Source organism: Gopherus flavomarginatus, chromosome 22, assembly GCF_025201925.1.
Source record: "Gopherus flavomarginatus isolate rGopFla2 chromosome 22, rGopFla2.mat.asm, whole genome shotgun sequence".
Classification (NCBI taxonomy): domain Eukaryota; kingdom Metazoa; phylum Chordata; order Testudines; family Testudinidae; genus Gopherus; species Gopherus flavomarginatus.
Window position 1 is genome coordinate 7,240,661 of NC_066638.1, and position 26,399 is coordinate 7,267,059.

The window sequence follows — 26,399 nt, forward strand, 5'->3', positions numbered from 1 at the left end:
GGAAGCCAGCCCAGATGTGGTGATTTTCTAGCCTAGCCAGCTGTGTTAACGCAGCCAGGTGCACTAAGCCAGTGAGAGACAATCGCAGAATCTGGGCTGGGTCTGTGGATAAACCGCAACTTGATAAGAGGGGGCCCAACCCTCAGCCACCAGGGAATGTGTTTGTCATAAGTACAGGCGCTCCCTCTGGGCACTAGAATCCTGGGGCTCGCTGGGGGGAGACACCTGGCCTGCCATGCTGGCTGGCCTGGAACTCGGCTGACACTGGCTAAAACCACTTCTCCTCCTCCATGCCAGCTCATGTTCTTGGGATAGATCTGCAGAGATGGTGATGATGAATGGGACTCCTCTCACAGTAGAGCCATCTCCAGGATCTAGCTCTGACAGGCTGGGTCCTGCCCAATGGGTTCTTTCCATTTAACAGCTTCACAAAGCTTCTCCTGTGGGAAGTCTGTGGTGGAAGCAGCCCCTCTGTGCTGTGCCTGGCAGCTCCCCATTGCTAGCCTCCCTCACTTCCTCCATCTGCTTTGCTCCCACTTCCTATCCTACCACCAGCTGGTTCCATAAGGAGAAATGGGTTGAGACTAGGGTTGCCAACCCTCCAGGATTGTCTTGCAGTCTCCAGGAATTAAAGCTTAATCGTTAATTAAAGCTTATGTCATGTGATGAAACCTCCAGGAATACGTCCAACCAAAATTGGCAACCCTAATAGAGACAGGCCTGTTCTTGCACTTCTCCACCGTCTCTGTCCTCTCTCTTTTGCTGGCAGGGATGGCAGCAAGCTGCTGCAATGGTGAAGGCTCTTGTTCTCCACTGGGAGAAGGCTAGAGCCTGGGTGAAGCTGCCGAGGATGGCTGTAAAGCTGGCATCATAGATCTTGTTCCTTTTGGGTAAGAGAGAGCAGTAGCCACCGCCTCAAATAACAGTCCCGTCCCCCCCGTCCCAAACTCTGCAATATCCGACCCAGCGTGAGAACATGTGGGATGGGGTTGATGTGCCTATAACAGGGCGTTTCTGTGTGGCAGGACATGTGGGCATGGGCGCATGTATGAAGGGCAGCAGGGTGTGCAAGGGGGTGAGTGATGGAGTCCTGATTGCATGTTGGCTCAGTGCATAGGGAGCACGTGTGGTTGCTGCTGGCTGCATGGTAAAATACCTGCACACGGAAGGATGTGCTAGGTCATGTGCTCAGGTCAGTAATCTGCCTCCCTCCCTCCCTGTGTGAATCAGCATCAGGAAATCAAATCACTGAGGTTTCACATTAGCATTTGATATTTACAGAGCAGCTTTAATTCCTCCAAATACAATATATGACTTGGCTCACCTTGAGCTGAAATGCAGCCAGTTATGGGTGGAGCACAGCAGTGCGCTGCAACACTTCAGAAATTTAGGACAGGAAGTGAAGAACAACAATACAGCCAACTGAAAGTTAAACAGGTATATAGGTAGGCAGCAGGCATTAGCCTTGGTGTGTTGGCCACGTGTACCTACACCTGTACATCTCTGGGGGACATGACCGGGTCAGCACCTCCAGCAACACAGTGTCGTCTGGCACCATGCTGGTGCCTTGGTTCAGTCCTGACTCAGCATGCTCAGTCGCTGGCAACACTTTGTGCAACACCTTGGGTTTTCCTTGGCGGTCTCAGCCCCATCTGTTTTCTGACCTGAGCCGACCCTGTACAGCTCTTGACAAGATCCCAGTCTGAAGTGGTCTGCTTGCTGATTACCACCTTTTCAGTCTCCTTATTGTCTGCACTGCTCTGCTCTCCAGGGCCTGGGCTCCTCCTGCTTGGTTCTAGCTCCAGAAGAAATCTGTATTTACCTTAAAACCTGTTAGGTGGCTTTTCTCAGGAGGGCAGGCAGGGGGTGGAGATTGTTAGGAGGACGAATGAGGCTGAGGTTATTGATGGAATGGAACAGCTATATTAAGGGGAGCAGAGACCAAGATATTACTGCTGTTCTAAACCCAGTGCTGTAGTGATGTGGAATGTGTGCCCCTAAAGCTGAAATGCTGAGTTGTTGAGTTACTGCAGGTGCTTGGCCTTCCCTTGGGGCCTGATCCTGACTCCCACTGGAGCTTTGCCTGAGTAAGGACTGTAGGATCAGGCCCTGGAGTTACACTTAGAACATAGTGCTGGAAAGGTCTAACAAGTGGGGTTCCGCAGGGGTCTGTTTTGGAACCGGCTCTGTTCGATATCTTCATCAACGACTTAGATGTTGGCATAGAAAGTACGCTTATTAAGTTTGCGGACGATACCAAACTGGGAGGGATTGCAACTGCTTTGGAGGACAGGGTCAAAATTCAAAATGATCTGGACAAATTGGAGAAACGGTCTGAGGTAAACAGGATGAAGTTCAATAAAGACAAATGCAAAGTGCTCCACTTAGGAAGGAACAATCAGTTTCACACATATGGAATGGGAAGAGACTGTCTAGGAAGGAGTATGGCAGAAAGAGATCTAGGGGTCATAGTGGACCACAAGCTAAATATGAGTCAACAGTGTGATACTGTTGCAAAAAAAGCAAACATGATTCTGGGATGCGTTAATAGGTGTGTTGTAAACAAGACATGAGAAGTCATTCTTCCACTCTACTCTGCACTGGTTAGGCCTCAACTGGAGTATTGTGTCCAGTTCTGGACACCGCATTTCAAGAAAGATGTGGAGAAATTGGAGAGGGTCCAGAGAAGAGCAACAAGAATGATTAAAGGTTTAGAGAACATGACCTGTGAAGGAAGGCTGAAAGAATTGGGTTTATTTAGTTTGGAAAAGAGAAGACTGAGAGGGGACATGATAGCAGTTTTCAGGTATCTAAAAGGGTGTCATATGGAGGAGGGAGAAAACGTTCACCTCAGCCTCTAGTGATAGAACAAGAAACAATGGGCTAAAACTGCAGCAAGGGAGATTTAGGTTGGACATTAGGAAAAAGTTCCTAACTGTCAGGGTAGTTAAACACTGGAATAAATTGCCTAGGGAGGTTGTGGAATCTCCATCTCTGGAGATATTTAAGAGTAGGTTAGATAAATGTCTATCAGGGATGGTCTAGACAGTATTTGGTCCTGCCATGAGGTCAAGGGACTGGACTAGATGACCTCTCGAGGTACCTTCCAGTCCTAGAGTCTATGAATAAGAACGGCCAGACTGGTTCAGACCAAAGGTCCATTCAGCCCAGTATCCTGTCTACCGACAGTGGCCAGTGGCAGGTGTCCCAGAGGGAGTGAATCTAACAGGTAATGATCAAGTGATCTCTCTCCTGCCATCCATCTCCACCCTCTGACAAACAGAGGCTAGGGACACCATTCCTTACCCATCCTGGCTAATAGCCATTAATGGACTTAACCTCCATGAATTTATCTAGTTCTCTTTTAAACCCTGTTATAGTCCTAGCCTTCACAACCTCCTCAGGCTTCTGTGCCTCAACATTTCCTGCTTTTAATGTGCATTGATGCCAGGCCTCATGTGCAGACTGTAGGGCTGGCAGAAGCCATTACTTGTTATTGCTGCTGTGGTCATGGACTCGTTTTATTCAGCATGTAATTAAGTTGTGAAAGTTCACAGTACAATGTAGAAATACTCACAGGGAGGGCAGCATTGTCTAGTGGCCAGAGCATGCAACTGGACTTCAGGAAACCTGGGTTCTGACATTTGTGTGACTTTGAGCAAGTGACTTAGCATCTCTGTTCTTGTCTCCATCTCATTCGGTAAATTGGGTATAATAATGTGACTACATACTTCTCAGATATGTTGTGAGGATTTATCCCTAAATATTAGTAAAGTGCTTTTAGAGCCTTCCAAGGGGACTGGCAGAGAATTGCTAAATATTGTGATAAGAATGACATCTGCAATTGGATGAAATTCCAAGGAGCCACCAATCCTCAGGCTTCAGGGTGCATGTTACTCACTAACTGGGGTCAGGAAGGAATTTTCTATGATGAGTCAGTGTTGCACAAAAAGGTGTGTTCCCTTCTTTTAAAGCAGCTAGTACAAGCCATTGCTGGAGGCAGGTTGCTATACTGGATGGACCACCAGTCTTTTCCAATATAGTAATTCCTGTATGGATTGCATCAAGGCTGACTCCTTTTTGGATCTTTGCCTGGTTACAATCTAATGGGCCAAGGCTGTAGCTTTCCATGTGTGCAGGAGGAACTGTTTGGAGAAAACAAAATACCCAGATTGTTTTTCCACTTAGGGCCATATCCAGAGTGGGTGTATATGTTGCAATAGCTTTATATTTCCCTCTGCATGTTGAATCCTAATGTGGGGTTAGAAATGGGAACCTGGATTATTTATTCCTTGTGAGAAGATTTCCTGGGCTGAGGTGTGGGACTTTGAACCTCTCAGCCCAGCGAGAGGTTTAAGACAGGTTGCAGCCCCTGGTTAAGTAATGGGTTTGGAAAGGGACTGCCAGCAGTCTCTGTAACTGCAAGGGGTGCTGCTGCTACGCCATCAGAAATATTGTTGCACTTTTCCTCTGGTCTTGAAAGAGCCTGTTACTGCTGTGTACCAGAGAGATGCAAATCTGGATACAAGACTCACAGAACAACAAGGACTTGGATTCCAGACAACTTCCTTTAGCAAATAGACGAGAATGTTTTAAAAAGAGGGGAAAATATGTTTGTCATTCATCCCCTTAGTTCTGATATTGGGCTACGCCTTGTGCTCCTAACCTAGGGACCCGGGCTCCTTACTTGGTTTTTACTTTTGTTGAAGCCTAAGTAGGAACTGAGTAAAAACGGGCTAAGCATGACAGGACTGGGCCACAGGCAGGGTGGATTTGATTTAAATCACTAGTCAGGAAGACTCGATTTAATCATGGATTTCTACATAAAAGTGCATTCTTGTAGGTTTTTATAACCTTAACACACATTCCTAACAACTCAGAGGTAGATGTAGGTTTCATTTTTAGAAGGTTCACACTATACATTTTTAAAGTGATTTATCTTGAAAGCTTTTCAGATTAGTTTTACAGCTATATCAGAAAATGAATGATTGTTTGGTTATTTCATTTACCAAAGGTAATTGAAGAAGATATTTATGACGTCATTGGGAAGTGAACTATCTCCAATTCAACATTAATTGGAGGATTTTCTTGTCATGCTGTATTAGGAGGAGAACGTCAGTAAATAGACATTACAATTGTTTTATTTAACTAAAACAACAACGTTATGTATTCTGGATTTTTTTCTTCGACAGCAAACATATAATAATTTAACAAAACAAGCATATGAATTTTTGAATTTAGTTAAACATTCAAGTTTTTTAATATCAGGTTTGTTTTTGTTAAAATTGTTTTAATTAAAATAGTTAAATGAAATATTTAAAAACAAACCCCGAAAATTAAATCGACTGTGTCAGTCAGGTCAACATAAGAAACTTAAAATATTGGCTTCTGCAGCTAACTCAGTCATCTTCACCCTCACTTTCCTGTTTGTTCATAATCTGGAAAAGAAAAACAAGTGTTCCTGCTTTTTCAGGTCCCAAACAATTTCTCAATTTGGAATGAATTAGTCCAAAGGAAGAAAATATTCTTTCTACACCGACAGAAGAAGCTACTGCTGTTAAAAGTGAGATTATCACTTAAATAGTCTCTGAATCCAAGTGCTTAAGTGACCTCCAGCAGTTCACTGGTGTGACTTTCTTTAAAACAACATCAGTTAACATATATTTCTTGAATGGTTCTTATTCCCAAACTGGGTCTCTTTTACGCCTGCTGCCATGATAGGTTTTCCCTTCTAGTGAGAGAATGGTATGGTAGATCTCAAATCAATGAAGGCTACGCTCAGAGAGACCTCAAGATTTCTTGAATATGCTGCTCAAACAGTTTCACTTTTGTTTCTACTTCCTGTCCCTCCCTTCTCACATTTTTCTGTAGACTTGTTCTCCTTGTCCAGATCTTTTCCGCCCCCAACAATCTTGTTGAATTTTTTGAAACTTTGCATTTTTAGACAGAAGTAAGGGATTGACTTATGTGTACACAAATTTGCAGAGGGACAATAGGGTTGATGTCTGTTATTTCTCACCTCTATATATTTATTTATTTTAAAACGTTTTTGCTGTTAACAAGCATGTTATCTCTGGAGACAAAATCCACAGTTTGAGAAGTGCAAAACTAAGCATCTCTGATGGTATCTTCTAGACTGAGCACTGAGTCAAATTGCATAGATAGAAAGATTAACCTAAATAATCTATACAGAAGCCTGTGGAACCCCGTAAGATTGGGTCCCTAATCCATTAATTATTGGAATTAATTTACAAAACTTTTCTTAAACATTACACTAATATATTGTCTCATACTATAGAATTAGACTTTATAATCCCTGTTCCATGATGAGATATCGTTGAGCTATAATGTATCTTAATTAAAACGATCTTTAGATAGGTTTTTTTCCTCAAAAAGAATTATTAAAAAAATCTGATTTAAATTTAAAAAATTCGATTTTTTTATATATTTTTAAAAAAATCATTGATTTTATCCAGCCTGGCCACAGGTCATTGTAAAATAGCCTCCTTCACTGCCCATTGCAGCTAATGGGATCTGAGAGCAGTCAGCGCCTCTGTATAGTAGGCCCTAGATGTCTCTGGTGGACACTCAAAATTAGCAGTTGTTTTTGAACATTTAGGCCTAAGTGAAATGAGGCGACAGGTAATAGAACCCAGGAGTCCTGGCTCCCAGGCCTGTCCTGTGCTCCAGCTATTAGACCACCTTGTTAGATAAGGATATGAAAATCTTTTCAAGTAAGTGATATCCTTCTGAAAGTTGCCTTGGAGTGACCGGTATGTGCTGAAGAGGAGAGGGTGTGTTTGCGTGAGGCGGTGAGCAGGGGCAGGTAGAGAAGTGAAGGTGTCACAGGTGAGGAAGTGGAGGTGCTCTCGGGGGCGGCTGGCCCATGCTATCCCAGAATATGAATCGTGGGTGAATGGATCAGCCCTAGAGGAGATAATGTATACAGGTGAGAGGGGAGCAGACTCAGCATGTGTGTTGCCTGAAAGAATCAGCGTCATTCCCAGTGTGGAAGGAGCTTTTTAGGGCAGCTAACTCTGCCCAAGCCACCTAACTGGTTATTTAACTGGCTCTAATGAGAGGCACAATGCTGGGATCTTAATCTTTGTGCAGTGTGGGCCCTTCCTAGCCAGCAAGTGCCATGCAAGGAGCCATGAGGATGAAGCTCACAGAGCCCCCTCAGTCTCTCTAGAGCCTTTGGCCTACTTCTTGTAATGGGACCTGCCCTTGCTGCTGTGCCCAGTGCAGAAGGGAGGAGAGGGTTTCACAGAAGATTGCTTGAGCTGCTTCGAAACAGGGTATTGGACAAACACGGAGGTCGGATGCCCTGGTGGCACGGTTTCACGTCTCGGCAGGGGTATCTCTGCCCTTCTCCTGCTAGAAATAGGTGGAGTCCAGACCATTTGCTGTGAGCCAGGCTCTGAGACATTTAACGACTCAGGTCAGATCCCATGGTGTTTATCCATGGCCAAAATCTGCCCCCTCCATCACTGCTGTGCAGTATGCTTTCCACTAGCCCTCCAGCTGGCTGCCTCCTCTACCCAAGAAGTGGCTGCATTTTGGTTGCTATATAGGCTAAGGGCTTTGGGATCCCCCTTGTAATGTAAAATACACGGCTACGGGGATGTTCAGAGAAGCACTTGGAAACTTTAGCTAATTAGCTTTCCAGTTGCCCTATGTAAATGCACATGGCTTGGGACCAGATGGTGATGGTCACCATTCTGAGAGAGAGAGAGACGTGCGTTGTGATGTGAGCCTCAGTTTTGCCCTTTGCCAGGAAAGGGCTTGGAGCAGGTGGCAGCACAAGTTCCAGGCCCTGAACAGGGGCTTGCTCACCTTGCCTCTATTGTAACTTGTGAAAGATCCTCAAAAGATGCTACAGTATGCCTGAAGGGAAATGAAGATACCCCCATTTTACAGAAGGGGAAACTGAGGTACAGAGGGTGACTTCTCCAAGACCACGTGGCAGGTCAGTACGTGAGCTGGAAATAGATGAAATTGCTTAGAGCAGCGTTTTGCTGAAAGCCCTGCTCTAAAACACTCTTTATTGGAACTATTCCTTTCCTCTTGTAGCGAACACCTCCAGTGTAGCCCCTAGGCCAGACAGACACATTTCTCTAGAGGATTTCCATTTCTTTAGCTTTATTCAGATTTACAGCTGGGGTTCCTGCAGGATCCAAAGGGGATCACCAATTCAGTTGCAACAAGGAGGCTGCAGGAGGAAGACAGACAGACAGACAAATGCACACACCCTGGCTGGTTGTACATGTGAACACATCTGCATGTCCTTGGTCAGTATCCTGACGCATGCTTCAGAAACAAGCCCATTAGGGATTGTGTGTGAGCAGCAGCCTATCTGGAGGCCCTGCAGGTTGCATGCATCATCTCGCGTCCTGGACTGGGGGTGATGGTGCTGAGATTGAAGGGAGAGACCCAGTTGTGTGTGGCGAGCCCCAAGGCTCCTAGGACTGAGCATTGCAGAGAAAGATAAACTGGCCTTTCCTCTCCTTTAATCTCTCTGCTCCTTGCTGCTCCCCATCTCCACCCCCTTTGTCTAGCCTCTCCCACAACCCCTGCTTCTCATTTTTCTCCTGTGAGTCAGTGGTGGTGGAAGGGGGCTGACCGAACTGGGTGTTTCCCTGCCTCCTGCTGCAGGATCCTTTGCAGAGGGAGCAGGCAAGTTGAGGCATTGCTGTGGAGGTGATTGAAATGGATGTTTGCAGGCTCCTCCAAAAGCTGAGTCCGCTGAAAGCTGCAGAGCACAGAGAGCTCAGGCCTAGCTCTGCCATAAAACGCAGAGTGTGGGGCTGCCTTGCTGAAGGGCCCCTCTCGCTAGAGAAACACCCAGCGAGCCCTTGTGTTTAGTTAGTCCTGGGCTAGTAGCACTGTCCCAAGATATGCAAACTCCGGGCAGGCAACCTCTGGCTTCCACCATGGAGCTGTGGGACTGGGTGGAGCGAGCCCCTCCCCACCTCCCCGAGCAGTGCCTGCTCCTGACTCAGCACCCTTTGCTGTTCCAGGCCGGGCCCCCTCACAGTTCTGCAGACGCTCCTCAATCTTAACCTGCACTTACTTCAGTCTTGGATCCCTCCTGCAGCCACAGCTCTGCCAATGGACCTCAGTTTTGATCAGCACCTTCTCCTGTTCCAGCCCTGCTCTCCATAGCGCCCTGCCAGGGTGCTTCAGTTCTGAGCTGCAGCCCCCTGTCTGTCCTGGCTGTGGGTCTCTCTGGAGCAGACCCTGCCAAGCCCCAACTCTCTCATAAGTTGAGGCTCCTGGAAGTGAAAGGCTGGGATGCTCCATCCCCAGGGGTGATCAGCGGAGACCTGGAGAGGTCTCTTCCTCCTGCTGTATGGGTGCACCCCTATACCCCGCTGCTGTTGGCTGGGGCTGCAGTGGCTAGAATCCATGGCACTCTTTTGCTTTACTCCAGGCCTGGTAGGTAGCTGCTCTGCACTGTGTGGTACTGGCAGGTAGGGAGCTGGAATGCAGCTGCCTCTGCCCCAGTCGGAGTGAACGGAGCAGAGGCGGAGGTTGATGTGTTTGGGTTGGGCTCCAGGATGCTGGCGGCTGCTTCTGCAAGCTCGGTGTCTGCACCAATTGATTTGCACTGAATAGCGACTCAGCCGCAGATCTGTCTGTCTCATTGTGACAACATGGCACTGACTAGCGTTGGGCACCCCCGTCATGGGGCCATCTGGATGCCTCTCAAACCAACCTGCAGCCTCTGCTCTGAACTTTCTTAGCCCTGTATTGTTGCCTAGGCCTTTGCCTCCATGTGAGCCTGTGCCACAAGGGAGAAATGGCTGGGAAGCAGAATTCCCTCTGCATTCTTCAGTGCAATTTGCGTTCAGGAATTGCTTAGGTTTAGAGTCAGTGCAGGGCTCCTGGCAGGCGTTTGGATGCCTGTGAGTGGCACATGCATGTGGTAGCGTCCTGCTGCTGAGGTTGTGCATTCTGTGTAGCTATGAAAATCACATTCCCCCTACCATTTCAACTCGATACAGGATTCCTTTTTACTTCAGGTCCTAAACTGTATTGTCATGTTACTGTTAGCTGTGGACCAGCTGCCACGCTCCACCCCAGTAGCAGCTGCATTTCAGGGGTGGGTGGAATTATTCCTGTTGGTGGTTGTTGGTACAGTCAGCAAAGTGCCTTCTGTCTGAGAAGAGCTAGAGGAATGGAAGACTCTTCTCCTCCTGTCAGCAGTCCAAACCAATCATTTCTGTGTGATCTCTTTCCAGCTATTGAGGGAATTTAGGCAAAATTTCCCGCCTTTAATATTTTGGGTTATTTTATTACGTAACCTCTCTTTAAAAGCAATACTGAAGATTTCCCCAGTTTTTCTGAAGCTGTACTCCTGGGCAAAGCATTAGTGAACACAGAGGTAGGGTTGAGAATGTATTAACCGGAGTGTTATGTTTTCCAAACACAGACCTTCAGCCTGAATATCTTTTGTTTTAGATGAAGCATAACCATGAACAAGAAAGAACAAAAGCAAAGGCTCCAGGAGAGAGCCCAGTGTGTGTGTGTACCTTTGTGACAATCTGCACTGGACTGAACACAAAATGGCTGCCTGCCATACTAGACAGTAGAGGCCTTAGAGATGTAAAGGTGCAGCTCGGATGGGTGCATAGGCACGGGGGGCTCTGTGGCCTGTGGATGGGTGAATGGCGATGTTTGGGGCCTGTACGGGCAGCTGAGATCCAAGATGTTGGAATCTCTTGAATCTTTACGTTTGGGTCTGCACTTCTGTTGGTTCAGAAGTGAGAGCCAAAGTCCCAGGCTAGGAGGGAATATTTGGGTTTGTGGCTGGGTCTATCAGAGTTGTGGCAAAGGTGGCTTTTAAAATCAGCTTAATGGTGCTCTCTTCGCACCCTCCCCGTGGTGGTTTTCCCCAGAGGAGTGCTTCTGTCTCTTTACTTTGGGGTGGGGTCAGATCCCAAAGTCCTTCTTAAGCCAAGCTCTCGCTGCAGTTTGTAGTTGTTTGCCTGAGCTAATGGCCTCTGGATGCACTCCAAGGAGGCTGTGCCCGAGATACCTCCCAGCATGGGGAGGCCAAGGTTTCCTCATCCAGAAGGATTTCTCTCTCTGCTCCTTCGCCTCCAGTCTGGAAGCTCATGTGAACCAGACACACGGTTCTCTTCCTTAGTGTATCCAGCCAGTGTGTACTGGCTGGGATGAGCAAATCCAGGGCAATTCACCAAGGACATACGGAGAGTGAGATGCCAGTTACATCTGGACATGTTGTTACCAGCACAGGCTACAGCTGGATTAAATTCCTCAGCTGTGAAAATCAGCAGCCTCCACTAAAGGCTCAGACTTCTTTCTATCTGCCTTCCCTTTCAGCTGAGTTTCTGCTGCTGCTTCTCTGTCTTGCTGGTCCATTTCCTAGGTGAGCCTGAGCCCATGTGGGTATTGTGGAGCTGGGATTCTACCCTGCAGTATTTCTAGCTGTGCTGTACGTAAATACGGTACGCTGGTAGGGCCATACCTACAACCCTTGTTTCTCTGGGAGTGGAGTATTGGGTGCTGTAGAAAGGGCAGCCATGGCCATATTAGACTCTAGCAGCCACGTAAGGTACCGAGGGAGAACCAGAAACCCATGCTTTGAGCACCCCCCGTCCAATAAACCAAGGGCCTGACCTTTTGTGGTTATTAGCGATCTCATGGCTCTGCCTATGAGGGAAGAGGTGTTGGCGCCAGTGTCCTGGCCACACTGCAGTTTGGATAATTATATCCTGCCTGCACAATTTCAAGTGGTTACAGACCTCTCCTTCACCTCCTGCCCTAAGCGGCTGCCGGTCACTTGTGTGGCTGCACCTGCAGCTACCATGCTGCACTCTAGAGCTGGCTGCATTCCCGTGTTCAGGGATGGGATTCCTACGACGTGTGTCAAGTAACGTTTGCAGAGCACCGTGGATCCCTGTGCATGAATGGGGCTGCCTAAACTTAAAATCAATGTCCATGGTCTGTGTATGTGCATGGAGGAATATCCCTCTAGGAGCTACAGACCCCATTCAACACAGCACTTGCGGGCATGCCCCTGAATCAAAGGTCGCTCGTGTGAGCATGTGCTTAAGTGCCTTGCTGGACTGGGGGCCTATTTGGGAGTGCGAGAGACTATCCAATGGCTTTGTCGCTGAGGTGGTAAACACTGGGATGGGTTTGTGAATCAGGCAGCTCCTTCCTGCCCTAGCGAGGGAGAGTAGGTTGGACCCTAAAGTGGAACGTGTTCTCGGTGCCGCTGACACAATGGGCTGTGGTGGTCAGAGTTGCTCCCTGGCGTGGCAGCCAGCTGGTGAGCTTGGTTCTCCCGTTCATTCGGTGCAGGGTGAGCTGAATTCTTCCGCTGTGGCTCAATGGGACGGGAGGCCCGTTTCCCAAGCAGGGATGCCCCTCTGCTTCCCTGCAGCGCTGGATGGTACCAGGGGCAGGATCTCCTTTGGCAGCAGTGCCCGCTCTTTGCCGTGGCTGCCGTCATGGCTCATGATGTGTTGCAACAGCAGCATAAGGAGAGGAGCAGGGCAGTGTTCAACGCCGCACGTGGCTCCTCGCTTTGTGCATTATCAGCCCTTTTAATTATAGTGCATTCCACTTGGGCTGTGAAAACAACCGGGCTTCATCAACCCGCAGCTAACGCTGCCCCTTTGTGCAAGTGTTTGTTTAGCAGGGCCCGATCCTGCACACGCTGATGTTCCAGGGTGTCTGGCTTTGACAGGAGCGGGGCGGAGGGCATAGCAAGCTCAGAGAAAGGGAAACTTGTTGGAGAGCGCAATGCAATGTACCAGCACGGGTTCTGCCTAGAGGAAAGTTGGGGAAGTTTTTCTATGCAAGATGCTGCTTGGCTGGGGGTAGCTCCGGCTGTGTGTTTGCTGGTGGCACAATGTGCAAGGTGCTGTCCGTATGGGAGGGAAACACAGACCCTGCTCCGCAGAGCGGAAAAGCTAAGGGCTGGGGGAGGCTGGGGGAGGGGAGAGCTGCCTGTTCACACTGTCCACCTACACATGGATTCTGGTGCAGAGCTCTGCATCTGCTTTGGGTAACTCCTTTCAGTCTGCAGCTGTGTCTCACTGGGGTAATTAAATGGCACACTCCAGAGAGCGTGTTTGGACTCAGGAACTGGCAGGAGTGGGGAAATGGGAGGTGCTGGAGGGTCTTCTCCCTGGAGGGGAAGCGAAGCGAGAGTTTGGGGAATCTCCTCCTGCAGAAAAAAATATTTGGAAACTGCCTGCCACTTGGTGCAAAGCACCATCATGAACCAGAAATCAGAGGCCTCCTGGCTGGGATGGTTTAGGAAGATCCAAAGAGGCAAGGGGTGATTCCCTGCAAAGGAAGGGAAATATACCCCTCCTACCCCACTTTGAACACTGCCAAGGGAGAACCCAGCCGCCCCCAGTGCAGTGAGCTGAGTGCATCCCGCTGTTCCTGATGCTCTGGAGGAGATGGCAGTGCTCTGTTCTCATTGGCCGTCTGCAATCCCATTACAGCTAGGGGGGAAATCAAAAGAATTCCACATGCTTTCCAAGAGATTAGCCCTTTCTTGAGCTCTGTAATCATCCCGCTCCCCTCCCCTGGCACTCTCTGCCTGCCACCTGCATCTGGCAAGGGCTGTGCAGCAGAAGGTGCTGTCCCCAAGACAGAATGGTATTTTTGCATGTTTTAAAATAACCGAACTTTGTGTGTGTGTGAGGGACGACAACTGGAATGTGTGTTGGCATGGACCTTTCGGTTAAAACTATCGACTCACAGGGAGTTCCGTTTTCTGGAGACGCGCCGTTCATTTCAATAATGCACAGCTCTTGTAGCGCTGTTCATCAGCAGATCTTGAAGTACTTTACAAAGGAGGTCAGTGTCATTATCCCCACTTTCCTGATGGGGAAACCAAGGCACAGAGAGGGGAAGTGACCAGACCAGTGGCAGAGCCTAGAATAGAACCCAGGTCTCTTGGGTCCCAGCTCTATCTACTAGGGTACATTGCCTGTCCTACTAGGCCTCAGAGGCCCATCCACTAGATTCAGATTCACTTGGAAGGACAGGGAATTAAACCAGTAAACAGTGAAGCCCTTGTAGTAATAGTAGTGTGATGCACTGGCTTATTTGTACATGCCATTGTCTTCTAGTAATGGATATAATCCAAACTGCTCCACTGCGTGTCATAGGCCTGTACTGTGAACAGCTGATGGACATTCTTTAGCTCATTGTAGGGGCTTGGTTTCCATGGGCATGAGGTTCCCAGTGGCCATGGTGTGCAGCATATTGACAACACGTTCCTAGGGAACATGAATGTGCTGATACTTGGCACTTTACATTGTGTGAACAAAAGTCAATCCTACTGCACCGGGGGTCACTGATTAGTCATCACCTCCCATTTTACACATGGGAAACCAAGGCACTGAGTGGTTAGGTGACTTGCCCAAAGTCGTGCTGCAGGTTGGCAGCAGAGCCAGGGATAGGACTTGGGAACCTGACCCTGATTCCCTGCCCCATTCTCAAACCACTAGTTTATGCTGCCTCTCTCGTTACCCTGGCTATGTGAGCTAACCCCAAGGCAATAGGAATCCCCAACACCTGGGTAACAAGGTGTCTCTTCCTACCTTGGCACAGTGCCTTCTGGGTGAAGTTTCAGCTCCATCCCCTGCTCCTGACAACTTTGGGGCACGTCCTTCGCTCCCTGTGTTGTGATCCTGCTGGAGCATGTGCTGTAAAGGACGTATGGACTCATCACACAGATTAGGGGCTCTGGCTGGAATATAGTGCTGGGTCGAGGCAGAGTGAAGCAGCCACACTATTAATGTAGTTACCTCAAGGACACATGCTCCTGGCAAGGATCCAGCTTGTCTGATGCGGTCAACCTCTGTCCTTTCTCCGAACACTGAGCAGGACGGAGCCATCGGTGATACGTGTACAAACAGCCCCATGTGCTTCCGGTCTGGGACATGTGCCTGACCCATCTGGCAGCGCCTAGAAATCCCACAGGAGCATGTCTGTAAGGTCTGCAGGGAAGGCCCTCTGAGCCCTGTGTCTAAGGGCTGTGGGCAGCAGGGAGCGGTCACCCTAGGGTGCAGAGGCATCTTACATACCAGGACTTACAAAATGAGCCTCAGAACTGGGGCTGAGGATGAATCTCCAGTGGGATTGGAGCTGAAGCCTGTGCAGGGTAGGGATGTAGGGTACCCTGGGGGAGAGAAGGGGCACAGAGAGCCCTCTGCTCCCTTCCTGCCCTGGGCTCCTCTCCCATCTCCTAGTCCCCCATCCCTGGTGCCTGGCCCTCTGGCCCCTCCTCCTCAGCGCTCTCTGATCCCAGCTGCCTGATGTCCTCCCCGCACCCTGCCAGGCATTGTTTCCCCCTGGATGAGGGACACTGCAAGGGAGAATTAGCAGACTCCCCTTCTGTCTCTCCGCACTGCAGCTGCAGCCAGCCTCTTGCACTTTTCCTTGGGTTGTGCAACAGACCCGGACCTCCCGCATGCCAGATGGTGCTGGCCTGTCCTTCCCAGGGAGCCTCTCTCCAGAGTCCTGATGAATATTCAGCAGTGAGAGGCAGAGGTTCAGCTTTCCAGAAGAGCAGGAGCGGTTCAGGGAGGGGAGGGCCGTGCCAGGCAGCAGGAATGAACTCAGTGATGCCCATATAATGAGAGGGGAGCAGAGCTTGAGAGGAAGGGATCCCAGTGCTGGAGAGGGGCCAAGATGAATGCTGGGGAATGCTGACAAGTGAGAGGCATGCACCATTGTAGGGGGGAGGTGTGGGCAGGGCCGGCTTTAGGCCTATTCCACCAATTTCCCCGAATCAGGCCCCACGCCCAGTGAGAATCCCTTCCCTGGCTAGAGGCACCTTTTAAATTTTGCTCACCTGGCGGCGCTTTGGGTCTTCAGCGGCGGATCCTTCACTCTCTCCGGGTCTTCGACGGCACTTCGGTGGTGGGTCCTTCGCTTACTCTGGGTCTTTGGTGGTACTTCGGCAGCGGGTCCTTCAGTGACGCTGAAGACCTGGAGCGAGAGAAGGACCCGCCGCCGAAGTGCCGCCAAAGACTCAGAGCACCACCCGGTGAATACAAGCCCTACGTGTTTTTTTTACGTGTTTTTTTTTTTTTTAAGTCATCCCTGCCAGGGCCCTGTCGAAACTGTTTGAATTGAGCCCCGCACTTCCTAAAGCCGGCCCTGGGTGTGGGGAGGGAGGAAGTGTGGTCTGGATTTGTTGCCAAGACCTCTGGGTTCTATTCCTGGCTCTGCCAAGCTCCGTGTCACCCCTTGGGCAATTTACAGCCCCCCCCCATGCCTCAGTTTCCTCCTCTGGAAAATTACGATAATCCTGATCTGCCTCTCAGAGGGCTGTGAGGCTCAGGCCAGGTCCACACAAGAAATGTTTGCTGATCTAGCTATGTCAGTTGGGTGGTGGTTGGTTTTTGTACGGCGTTTCTAAACTGTCCAAGATCCCAGTGTAGGCACAGTTATATTGGCACAAAAGTGCTTTGGTGGATACAGAGCATGTCGTTTAGGGAACCAGTATAAACTATGCCAGCAGAAGCACTCTTTTGCCGGTATAAGCTGTGTCTTCACTTGGAGGGCTTACCAGTATAACCCTGCCAGCAAAGCTTTCTAGTGTAGCCCTGGCCTTAGCTCCACGTGTGTCTATGCTAGTGACCCTTTGCACTTCTCTACCACTTTGCAAGCCTTCATTAGTTCTGAGAGGAGACGTGTCAGCATCAATTTCCAGATGGGGAAACTGAGGCATAACATGGGGCTGTGACTCACCCACAGTCCCAGGGAGTCAGTGGCAGAGCCAGGAATAGAATCCAGGAGTCTAGTCACTAAACAGGCTCCCCCCTGCATAAGATGTTTCTGTAGTACCCACGGGGTCTGCGACCCACAGGGGTTTGGCGGGGGAATGGTTATCGGACCGTGAGGTTACTAGCTGGTTTCTGCTAATTCCTCAGCTCCCTCTCCCCAAGAGCCTTCTAGACTCCTTGTCCCCACATGTGTCCAGGCAGGGACAGCTCCCAGGCCGGTGTGTTCATGGGTCGTTCCCTCCCTGGAGTCCCGCCGGTCACCTGGGTGGGACAGGCCCCGGGTGAATGTCTCGATGTGCAGGAGTGAGATGGAGGGAGGTCCTGCTCAGCTGGGTGATGAGGTCTCCTGCACACCCCTCTCCCCAGTCAAAGAGAAGTCGGCCCAGTATCCGAAGGGAGGCTGCTCTGCTGACTCCACATGGGGAAGGAGCTGCCTGGGCCACTAGGGCCACTCTCATCTCTCCTGAGCTAGTCGGTTAGATCTGCTTTGGGGTCGCTTTTCTGTATTGTCTCCCTCTCTCAGTGGCATCAGAGAGCTGGGGGGAGGGGATGATCGTGCCAACCAGGGTGAAACTACCTAGTGCTCTGGGAACAACTGTCCATCCCCCTGCTGACTCTGTGTGTGTGTGTGTCTGTCCATCCAGGCATCCAAGCCTGGGGATAGTTACTCCTGAGCTGTCTCTGCCTCATCGCCCTGGTCTGTCCCAAAGGTTCGCCCTCAGTCCAGGAAAAGCCCCTGCTACCCTGGATGCCAGATTGGAAGTTCCAGCTGAAAATCTAGCTCCTGACAGCTGCCAACTCGGGTTTGGAAGAGAGCAAGAGGTCTGCTCCCTCCAGCAGGGCCCAGTGAAAGGGCTCACCGGAATTTCCACGGTCACAGGCCGACGGCTCCCCAGGGTTTCCCAGGCCTCTCTAGGTGGGAGCTGGGATCAACCCCCGTGGCTCCCTCTTGCCTTTGCCCTGTGGCCCATACAGGCTTGTTCCTGCTGGGCTGTATCACTCCAGGCAGCTGCTCTGGATTTAGTTTCCTGGGTGAGTGGGAAGCCTTTGCTGAACTCTTCCCGTTCTGGATGCAGCATCTGTGCTCGGGGACAGACACTGGGCCTGGAGGGGAGGAGGGGGTGCAGGGGAGGGGCTGCTTTTCTTTTTCAATGAATGAACTGTGCAGTTGGAACAGCTGGGGGCTGGTATTCACTCCTGCTGGCCTCCAAGGAGATGCAGAGACCCAGGGAGATGAGATCCCTCCCCCCACTGCGCCCCGCTCCTCTCTCTGTCCTTGAGTTCACACTTCTCCAGCCCTGCTCTCTGTATGGAGGCTGCTGCACCAGCAGTGTCTCTGTGCAGCTGGTTTTGTGCATCGTCCTGCTGGATCCAGAGGCACAGATGAGCGTGAAGGAGAGAGGCAGCAGAAAGCGCCGGGGATGCTGAATGCTGGGAGGCAGCTGGATAAAGGCAGCAGCCTGAGCTGGGACCCTGGTGTGGCAGGAGTTCTTGGCTGTGTAGCTGCATCTCTGGAGGGTCCCTTGGCACAAGAGCCTGCCAGCTGCCGGGATGGTGGTTTTCCTTGGCAGAAACCTCCCCTCCTTCCTGACTCTGTTTAAGAAGAAAGGTGAGTACAGCCTCGGTGGGACAATCCCTTGTCCTTCTGCAACCCTGGCCCCTGGTGACCTCCAAGCATGAAGCCTCCCTGCCCCCCTTGTGTTGTGGGGCTGGGCTGGCTCCCTGGCGTGGTGCGAGAAGGATCCTGTTCTAGCTGGCTGCCTCTCTGGGTTGGGCAGGGAAAGGTCACCGCAGCAGCGGCTGCTCTTGTTAGTAGGGTGACCAGATGTCCCAATTTTATAGGGACAGTCACGATATTTGGAGCTTTATCTTATATAGGCACCTATTACCCTCCACCCCCGTCCCAATTTTTCACACTTGCTGTCTGGTCACCCTACTTGTTAGGAAGTTAACGGAATAAACCAGTGAGCTGCTTCCTGCCTGAAGATGACTTGCAGAGCGTGTCCAGACTGGGGGAGTGATCGTGTTGAAATCACATCCGTAAAGGGCTTGGTTGGGGTATGCATGCTCCTATGGGGGTGGACTAGGGTCCTGGATGAAGGCATTGGCCCTGGTGGGGTGAGAGAGAGAGAGCTCCTGGGTCCCATAAACTGGGTTGCATGTGCTTTGTAGTCTCCGTCACAACTTATCCTGGATGCTTTGGCTCTGCTGTTTCTGCCCATGTCCGACCCTGCGGCTGGCTGGCTGTAGATGCTGCCTGGCTGGGAGAGAATCTCTTTTTCTGTGTGGCTTAGCAGGGTGGAATCCTGTCTATTGTCCTGTGTCCTTTCCCCATTGTGCAGATCTGGAGCTGCTGCAGCACAGTCGGTATTTCATTTGCCTGGCTTTTAATGTGAGTGCATACATGGGGTGTGTGCAGCAGTGGCAGAGATGCTGTGGAGGAGGGGTGGTTCTCTCGCTGTTTGGGCTAGAGGCCTTGTGTGTATGTGTGTGTGTGTGTGTGGCCTGCTGACTGGGCAATTGGCGAAGACGACACTGGGAAGTGTGTGCAGGGGGACGGTCGGTGCCTCTGTGGTGATTCCACGGCCTTTGTCAGCTACTCATCCTCTCCCATCCTTTCTTCAGCACAAAGTTGTTTTTCTCTCTACTGCTGCAGGGCAGCTAGAATGAGATGAGCCATAATGGGCAGGAAACGTAGGCTGAAGGGGAGAGCCTGCTGAGCTGACTCAGCACTCCTGTCTCCCAGGATAGACAGTGGGAAGCATGACCACCCCCCCACAGAACTCATCCAGGGCAGGTTACTTAGATCCTGGAGCCTGGGGCAGCTAGTGAGAGCCAGCTGCTGATGCCTCAGTCCACTAAGCAGCTGTGTGCATGGAGGCTTTGAGATGAGAATCTCGCTTGCTACCACAGGGAAGGGGATGATTTCACTGGAATGGGGTAGGAAGTGTGGCCTAAGAAATAAAGGAGGGGACTGGAAGTTAGGAGGACTGGCTGGGTGACCGTGCGCCAGTCGCAGCCTCCCTCTGTGCTTCAGTTTCCCCATTTTAAAAAATTGGGTAAATACTTCCCTGCCTCAGAGGGGGATCGTGGGGATCAATTAATTCCTGTTTGAGGGGCTTTGAGATGCCTGGTTGGAGTGCTGTAAGGGGTGTAAATGCTGAGGTGGGAGGAGAATCTTCTACTTTATTTACTTGTTTCACTTCAGACTCCCACCCCCTCCTCTGCCACTTATCTCCTTTGCTGGTGGCAGACCTGCGTCCAATGTACAAACTCCTTTCCCTGGACAAAGATACCGGTAGACGGTTGGGCGCAGGGTCTGCACCCCCAGCTTTGTCCTTCTCAGGCAAGTGAGGATGAAACCTCCCCAGCATGGGAAGCACTTTATTGATTCGTTGCTAAGCAGAGAAAAGGCAGGTGGGGGTGAGGTGTTCCAGGGCAGCCTGGGGTCAGCATGTGGAAGGCTTCAGTGCACTAGTAACTAGTGGGGTGAAGTAAGGCAATATCCTGGGTAAGAACCAGCCTGGACTCCTGGGTTCTTTTTCCAGCTCTGCCACTGACTGGCTGGGACACCTCATTCAGAGATGAATTGATTCCAAGGCCAGAAGGGACCATGAGATCATGTTGTCTGACCCCCTGCGGAGCACAGGCCAGAGAACTTCCCCCAAGTCCCTCTGCGCTGGGCCCTGTAACCTGTGTTCGACCAGAGCATCTCTTCCAAAAAGGGAGTTTTGCTCTGAAGATGACATCAGGGCGTCCCTTCACCTTTCTGTGGCTTGGGATAATAACCCTCCTCTCCCTATGACGGGGTCTGAGGCTGAAGTACGGTTTGAAGGTATAAGTGCTACATGCCTGGAGAGAAGAGGTGCAAAGCTGAGGGAAAGCGTGAGATTGTGGACAGAAAGGGGAATGTGGGAGGAAGACCTCGTGGAATGGAAAGGAGAGAGCCAGTTTGGAAGGTATGTGGCTGGGGTGGGATCTGATCTCCAGCCACAAAGTTTGGTAGGTCTCAGTTATTGTCCTGGTCATCAACCCTTTCCCTCCTTCATCTCGGCTGGCTGTGAGAAGCCCATGGAGAATACTCTGAAGCCAGTGCTTCCTCCTTCCTGCTGGTCTGTAGGCAGAAGAAATGAATGCAAATTTCTGGTGTGGATAAATAAAGCCTTGTCTATGCATGCAAGTCATACTGCTGTAGCCATAGCAGGATAGTTACAGGAATACCAGCTCTCTAGGGTGAATGCAGATCTACTGGCATGAAGGTGCTTCTACCATATACGGGAACAGCTATACTGGTAAAATTGCCTTCACACGAGGGCTTGCATTGGTATAACTACTGATAGAAAATCACACCCCTAACTGACAGTCATACTGGTACAAGATCTGTGTAAATGCCCAGTGACTGGAGCAGGGGGTTGGGACTCAAAGCCCTGGGCTCTGTTTCTGGCTCTTCCACTGACTCACTGTGTGACTCTGGGGAAGTGATTTGTGCCTCAGTTTCCCCATCTGTGAAATGGGGATAATTATCTGGGACTAAATCCCACTGTAGCCCGTTAATGACAACTCTGAATCCTGTGCTAAGCCCTGCAGCTGCTCAGAACTTCACAGAGACTGTGGGGATAGAAAATTGGTCCTCCTGTTTCATTTCAAGTCCACAGGCCCTGCCACTTGAATGTAAGGAGATTCTGTCTTAGTTATTATCCACCTAGGGGCTATGACTCAGTTGAGCTATTCTGATTCCATCCTAGTGGAAGACAATGATGCCCCCAAACACAAGTTTGTTACAATATATAGCAACTTCCTGGGGAAGAGAGTCAATTATGATGCTTAATTCGTGTTTGTAATGTGCTTTGGGATCCTCAGATGAAAGGGGCTGTATAATAAGGACAATGTATTAGTCATGTATTGGCTCGAAGTTGTGCTATAAATAGCATGTCAGTACTATTATTAAGGATGTATTTAAGGGCCTGACTGTTTCTCAAGGTATTTTGATCACTAGGGCAGAAGTAAATCAGCCGGCAGTTACCCTCGTGCTCTGAGATTGTGCCAAACAGCCCCCTGGTCCCATCCTGCAAGGCACTGGGCACCCTCTGCTCCCATTGGGTTAGGATTGGCTCCTTAGTCCCTGAGGTGAAATTGGAGGCTTTGGGGCTCTGTGGAGGGCTCTCCCCAGGGCTGGTGTGGCCTGTCCCTTTAAGCTGCCCTGAACTGCTGGTTCATTTGGTTTGTGTGCAAGGTGCACAGATATTTCTGGTATCAGTCATGTGATACACCCTGGGGAGCTTTCACTTATTCAGTGCATTCTTTTTAAAGGCACAGGATCCACTTCCAAAAGAGCAGAGTCAGACCTGCAGCCTCCCGCTGCCAAAGCCAGGGGCTGGTGGGGAAGGTATTAGGTCACCTCTGCCAGCGCAGGGCTGTAAGAGGAGCTGACTGTGAAGGGTTCTGCTGCAATGGATACAGGAAATGCAAAAGCCCTGGACTCGCCTAGCTGGCTTGTCGATTCCTGCTAGCATCGCAGAGTCGGAAATGCCAGGCCATGGGGATACAGACTCCAGCAGAGGGGATGCCAAGGAGAGGGTTCTTAGAGCAACGACTGCGGCCAGGTCGACACTATAAACGTACATCAGTATAACTATGTCGCTCAGGGGTGTGAAAACTCCACCCCCCGAAGCACCGCAGTTATACCGACCTAACCCCCGGTGTGGGCAGCGCAAGGGCGATGGGAGGGCTCCCCCCCGTCGGCATAGCTACCGCCTCCCCCCCGTCGGCATAGCTACTGCGCCATAGTAGTGTCTTCACTAACATGCAACAGCGGCGCAGCGGCAGCTTTTTAAGTGTAGACCTGCCCTGAGCACTGACCTTCCCCAGCAGGGCCAGGCCCTCAACTTTGCCCCTAGCTGTGTCAGGGAAAGCTAGTTAACCCTGGCCCTGCCCCAAGGGTGATGGAGATCCTCTTAATGCTTAGGAAGGACAGTCCAGTGACCAGGGCACCGAGCAGGCACTTGTTGCTGTATAATGCACTGAATCCACCCTGGGATTCAGCTCGTGTCTGTACAGGATGGGGTGGCCCCTCCCTACCTGCGGCTGGGCGGTAGGGACTCGCGTGGCTCGATGGGCGCTGGGTAGAGCCCTGGGGGTGAAGCAGGAATCGTTGGCATCCCACTGGTGTGGCTGGGCGTATGTGTGAGCAGGACCAGGTGAGAGCAAGAGAGCCTAGGCCTCCAGTGAGTGCAGGGAACTCACGTGCTGCTTCCCCAGAAGTCCCCCAGGGTCCCCCCATTTACACACCTGCTTCTGTTCAGGCTCCCCCCCACTTTCTGTAATGCACTCTCCCCCTCCCACCCCCGGAACACCTGCTATCTGTGCAAGCTGTTGATGGGAGCCACACAACCAAGGGGGATTTCCCACGGCTTTAGCGGGGCTGGAAGCCAGACGCCCAGAGCTGCCCTTTACCCTTCCTGACCCTCATGCAGCCCAAATGATAACGCGTCAGTCCCCCTCCATACCCCAGCTGGGCCCAGTGCCCTCTCCCTCACGCACCTGGGCACTAGGATTCCTGCAGGCCAGGTGGCTGCACTGCTCTGCTTCCATCTTGCTGACAGTCAGTCAACCGGGAGCGAGGATAGGAACAAATATTTGTCCCTCGATGAAGCCACCACACCAGGAAGCTGTGAGTGTGAGGGCTGCTCAGCACTGGTGTGCGGGGGGAGCCTAGGTTGGGAGCTGCCTCTTGCTGTCTCCTCCCCATCCCACTGGAGGGTGCCAGGAGCCCCCACGGCAGGGGCTGGGATGTGGGGGTGCTAGGCTGATTCCTTTTGCCTTCCCAGGCTCTGCCAAGGCTGAGAACAACAAGAGGCTGAATGTCCAGTACAAGGCGGGAGAGGAGCGGCCTGACAATGTCTTCTTCCCCAGCAGCCGTCCGCCGCACCTGGAAGAACTGCACAACCAGGCTCAGGCAGGGCTCAAATCTCTGCAGCACCAAGGTACGCGCTGTCCCACGGGGCTACCTGTCCACTGCAGGCACTCTGCTCTGCTCCTGCTTTCCCCTGAGCATGCATCCCAGGGGATGGGGCAGGCCTGGTGCTCCCTGGGGATACAAACGGGGCACCTGTCTTGGTGTGAGGCAGGTGTCAGAGGAGGCAGCACTGGTGCAGCTGGCATACTGAAGGGGAGGAAAAGCCAGAGCAGGAGGGGGTTGCATAAATCTGACACTTCCCCCCCCCCCCCCCCCAAATCTAACAGTCTCACACAGTCCGTATGTTCCACCAGCCTGCAGCCATCCACGCTGCCTCTGCTCGTCGGTCGGACAGGCAGGGGGCTGTGGGTGGGCTGTTTTTGTGTCTGACCAGAAGTCCAGTCATTGTGGGGCTGGCAGAGAAGGTGGAGTGGTTGAGGCGGGGGACGTAAGGGAGAGGGGGCATATTGATCTGCAGGACACACAGGCCACATCACCTGCTGTCCCCCAGCCCTGCTCTGGGCTGCTCTGTTCCTGTGTCCCCAGGCCATGACCTCCAAGCACAGTGGTTCTGCCAGCCTGCAGTTTGATGGGACTACTCCTCTCTGACATTTTCCTTAGGAATTTTTTTCCATCTTTGCTCTTCCAGAAAAACAAAAACAGACTAGAAGCGGCTGGGACCACGGAGACAGCAACAGCATCCAGGTCGGTGACTCTTCCCCCCCCCCCCCCCCCCCCCCCCCCCGTGGCTCTCTGGGCTAGGGTGCTGGCTGGCATGCAGCACACTCTGCTGATGCACATGGCAGTCATTGCCCCTGCAGTGGGGCTGGTACAGCGTTGGGCGGTGAATGTTCCTGGCTGCTCCCACGCCCCCATCATGGAAGGCCTGGGCATCCCTGAGACATTCTCGGGCACCTTTTTGCTCACGCTGGATCTAAAGGAACCAGGCAGTGAAGGAGCATCCTGGCAAGCAGCTTATCAGGGGCAATGGCCGGGGAAGGGAAACCCTGGGGGAACATGAGGAGCTGAGAGATGCAATCAGATGCTGTGACACTAAGAAGCAGCAGGATGTATAAGCTGATAGGGCCATGTGGTTCTTAGGTGGTTCTGCAACGGATCAGGATCAGGGAGAAGGGAGCCCGGTGCTGCTGATTGTGCTGGGGAAAGGCAGGCCCTGCAAACAAGCAGCCGCATGGAGCTGGTGTCCTGGCATATGCTATTCCCTTCACTGCAGTTATTCCGTTAGGTTTATCTTGGCAGTAACAAGCGGTGGGGAGGGCCTGCCCGACTTTGACCCACTCGGCTCATGTCCACAGATCCTCCCCAGTCTCTAACAGCCGAGAAATGTCCACCCCTTTAGCCAAAGCTTGGTTTAGGCCAGTCTCTGGGCCCCTGACCCTCCCCCCCTCACGCCCTTCTGTCCCCTAGAGCCTCACTGGGTGTATTTGCTCAAACAGCTGACTGTCTGGTTTTTTGCCTCTGTAACTCAGTAGAGCAGACAGAGCCACTGGGGAAGGCAAACCTGAGACCTCTGTCCTACACAGTGCCTCATCTAGAGCCGTGTGGGGCAGGTTCTGAACTCCTCAGTATCAAATGTTAGAGGGAATTCAGAGAAGAGCAGCAACCATGATTCATAGGCTGGCGTGGTTCATCTAAATGGGCTGAGGCTAAGCGGAGGATACCCTCTACGGCTTTGTCTTCAGCAGCGTAATGCTCGCTATGCCTTGTGAGAAAGGTATTACCATCTCTGCTTTGCAAAATGGGGAAACTGAGGCAGAAAGCAGCTAAGTGACTTGTCCAAGTCACTGGGGATGGAGCCCAGATCTCGTGACTCCCAGTCCAGTGCTTGAAGCACAAGACTATTCATGTTGGCTGCAGACACCCCAGCTGCAGACCTTTGATTCGGTTGCCATAATATCAAGCAAGGAAAATGTAGGCTGGATGTCAGGATGTATTCCCCACTGATAGGGTCTGCTGCGCTTTCTCAAGGGAATATGGGGGAAGCCCAGAGCTGTTGAAAATTAGACTGGACAGAGCTCTAGCAAAGGAGCAGCGCGGCGCTGGGCCGCGAGCTAGAAGCCTTAACGCCTGTGAGTGTATTGATGGGGGAGGGAGGAGGCACAGAGGAGAGATGGGGAAGATGGACAGGGTGCTGGTTTTCAGAGAGAGGCAGCAGAAATAAACTGCAGGGTGTTGCTGGCAAATGCAGTTGCCCATTTGCCAGCTGGGATTTTGTGCTGCTGTTTCACCCAGGGAGGGGGCTCAGGGGTCCCGCTGAGCAAATTGCAGCCCCACCACTGTGCGATTGTTTGCATCCCTCCCAGTGCCCTTCCTAATCATCTACAGGCCTCTCCCTCGTTCCCATCTGGCATGTTCGAGCGGCACTCCTCTCCCTTGGGAGAGTGAGATGAAATCCTGGAAGCTCAGGGCGTGTGTAGACACATGCAGCGGTGCCGAGGGCTGCGTGGAACTCTCATCCTGGTTCACACCAGGGTTACGCTGCGTTTGGCTGCACTTTCTTGGGAGCCAGGTTAATTTCAGCTGCAATCAGTAAGTCCCCAGTCAGACAACTGCAGCTGGCCACTGGCTGCTAAGGGCTCATTTTCACCGGTACATGAAGTAGGCAGCGCCATCTGGTGCCAGGTCAGGTCACT

The 26,399-nt window shown here is 51.4% G+C and overlaps 1 protein-coding gene across 3 annotated transcripts in view; it reads left to right on the plus strand.

Annotated features, from left to right (window-relative positions):
- The window catches only part of KIAA1522 (KIAA1522 ortholog), a 52,118-nt gene that overhangs the window by 19,024 nt on the left and 6,695 nt on the right, over positions 1-26,399 (plus strand). For 2 of the 3 annotated variants that reach the window (XM_050932610.1, XM_050932611.1), the window contains exons 2-3: positions 23,618-23,773; positions 24,395-24,450. In XM_050932610.1, the coding sequence (XP_050788567.1) occupies positions 23,618-23,773; positions 24,395-24,450 (212 nt within the window). Of the gene's footprint in view, positions 1-18,111; positions 18,400-23,617; positions 23,774-24,394; positions 24,451-26,399 lie in introns of those variants that run through there. The other variant, XM_050932613.1, reaches the window with a different exon arrangement.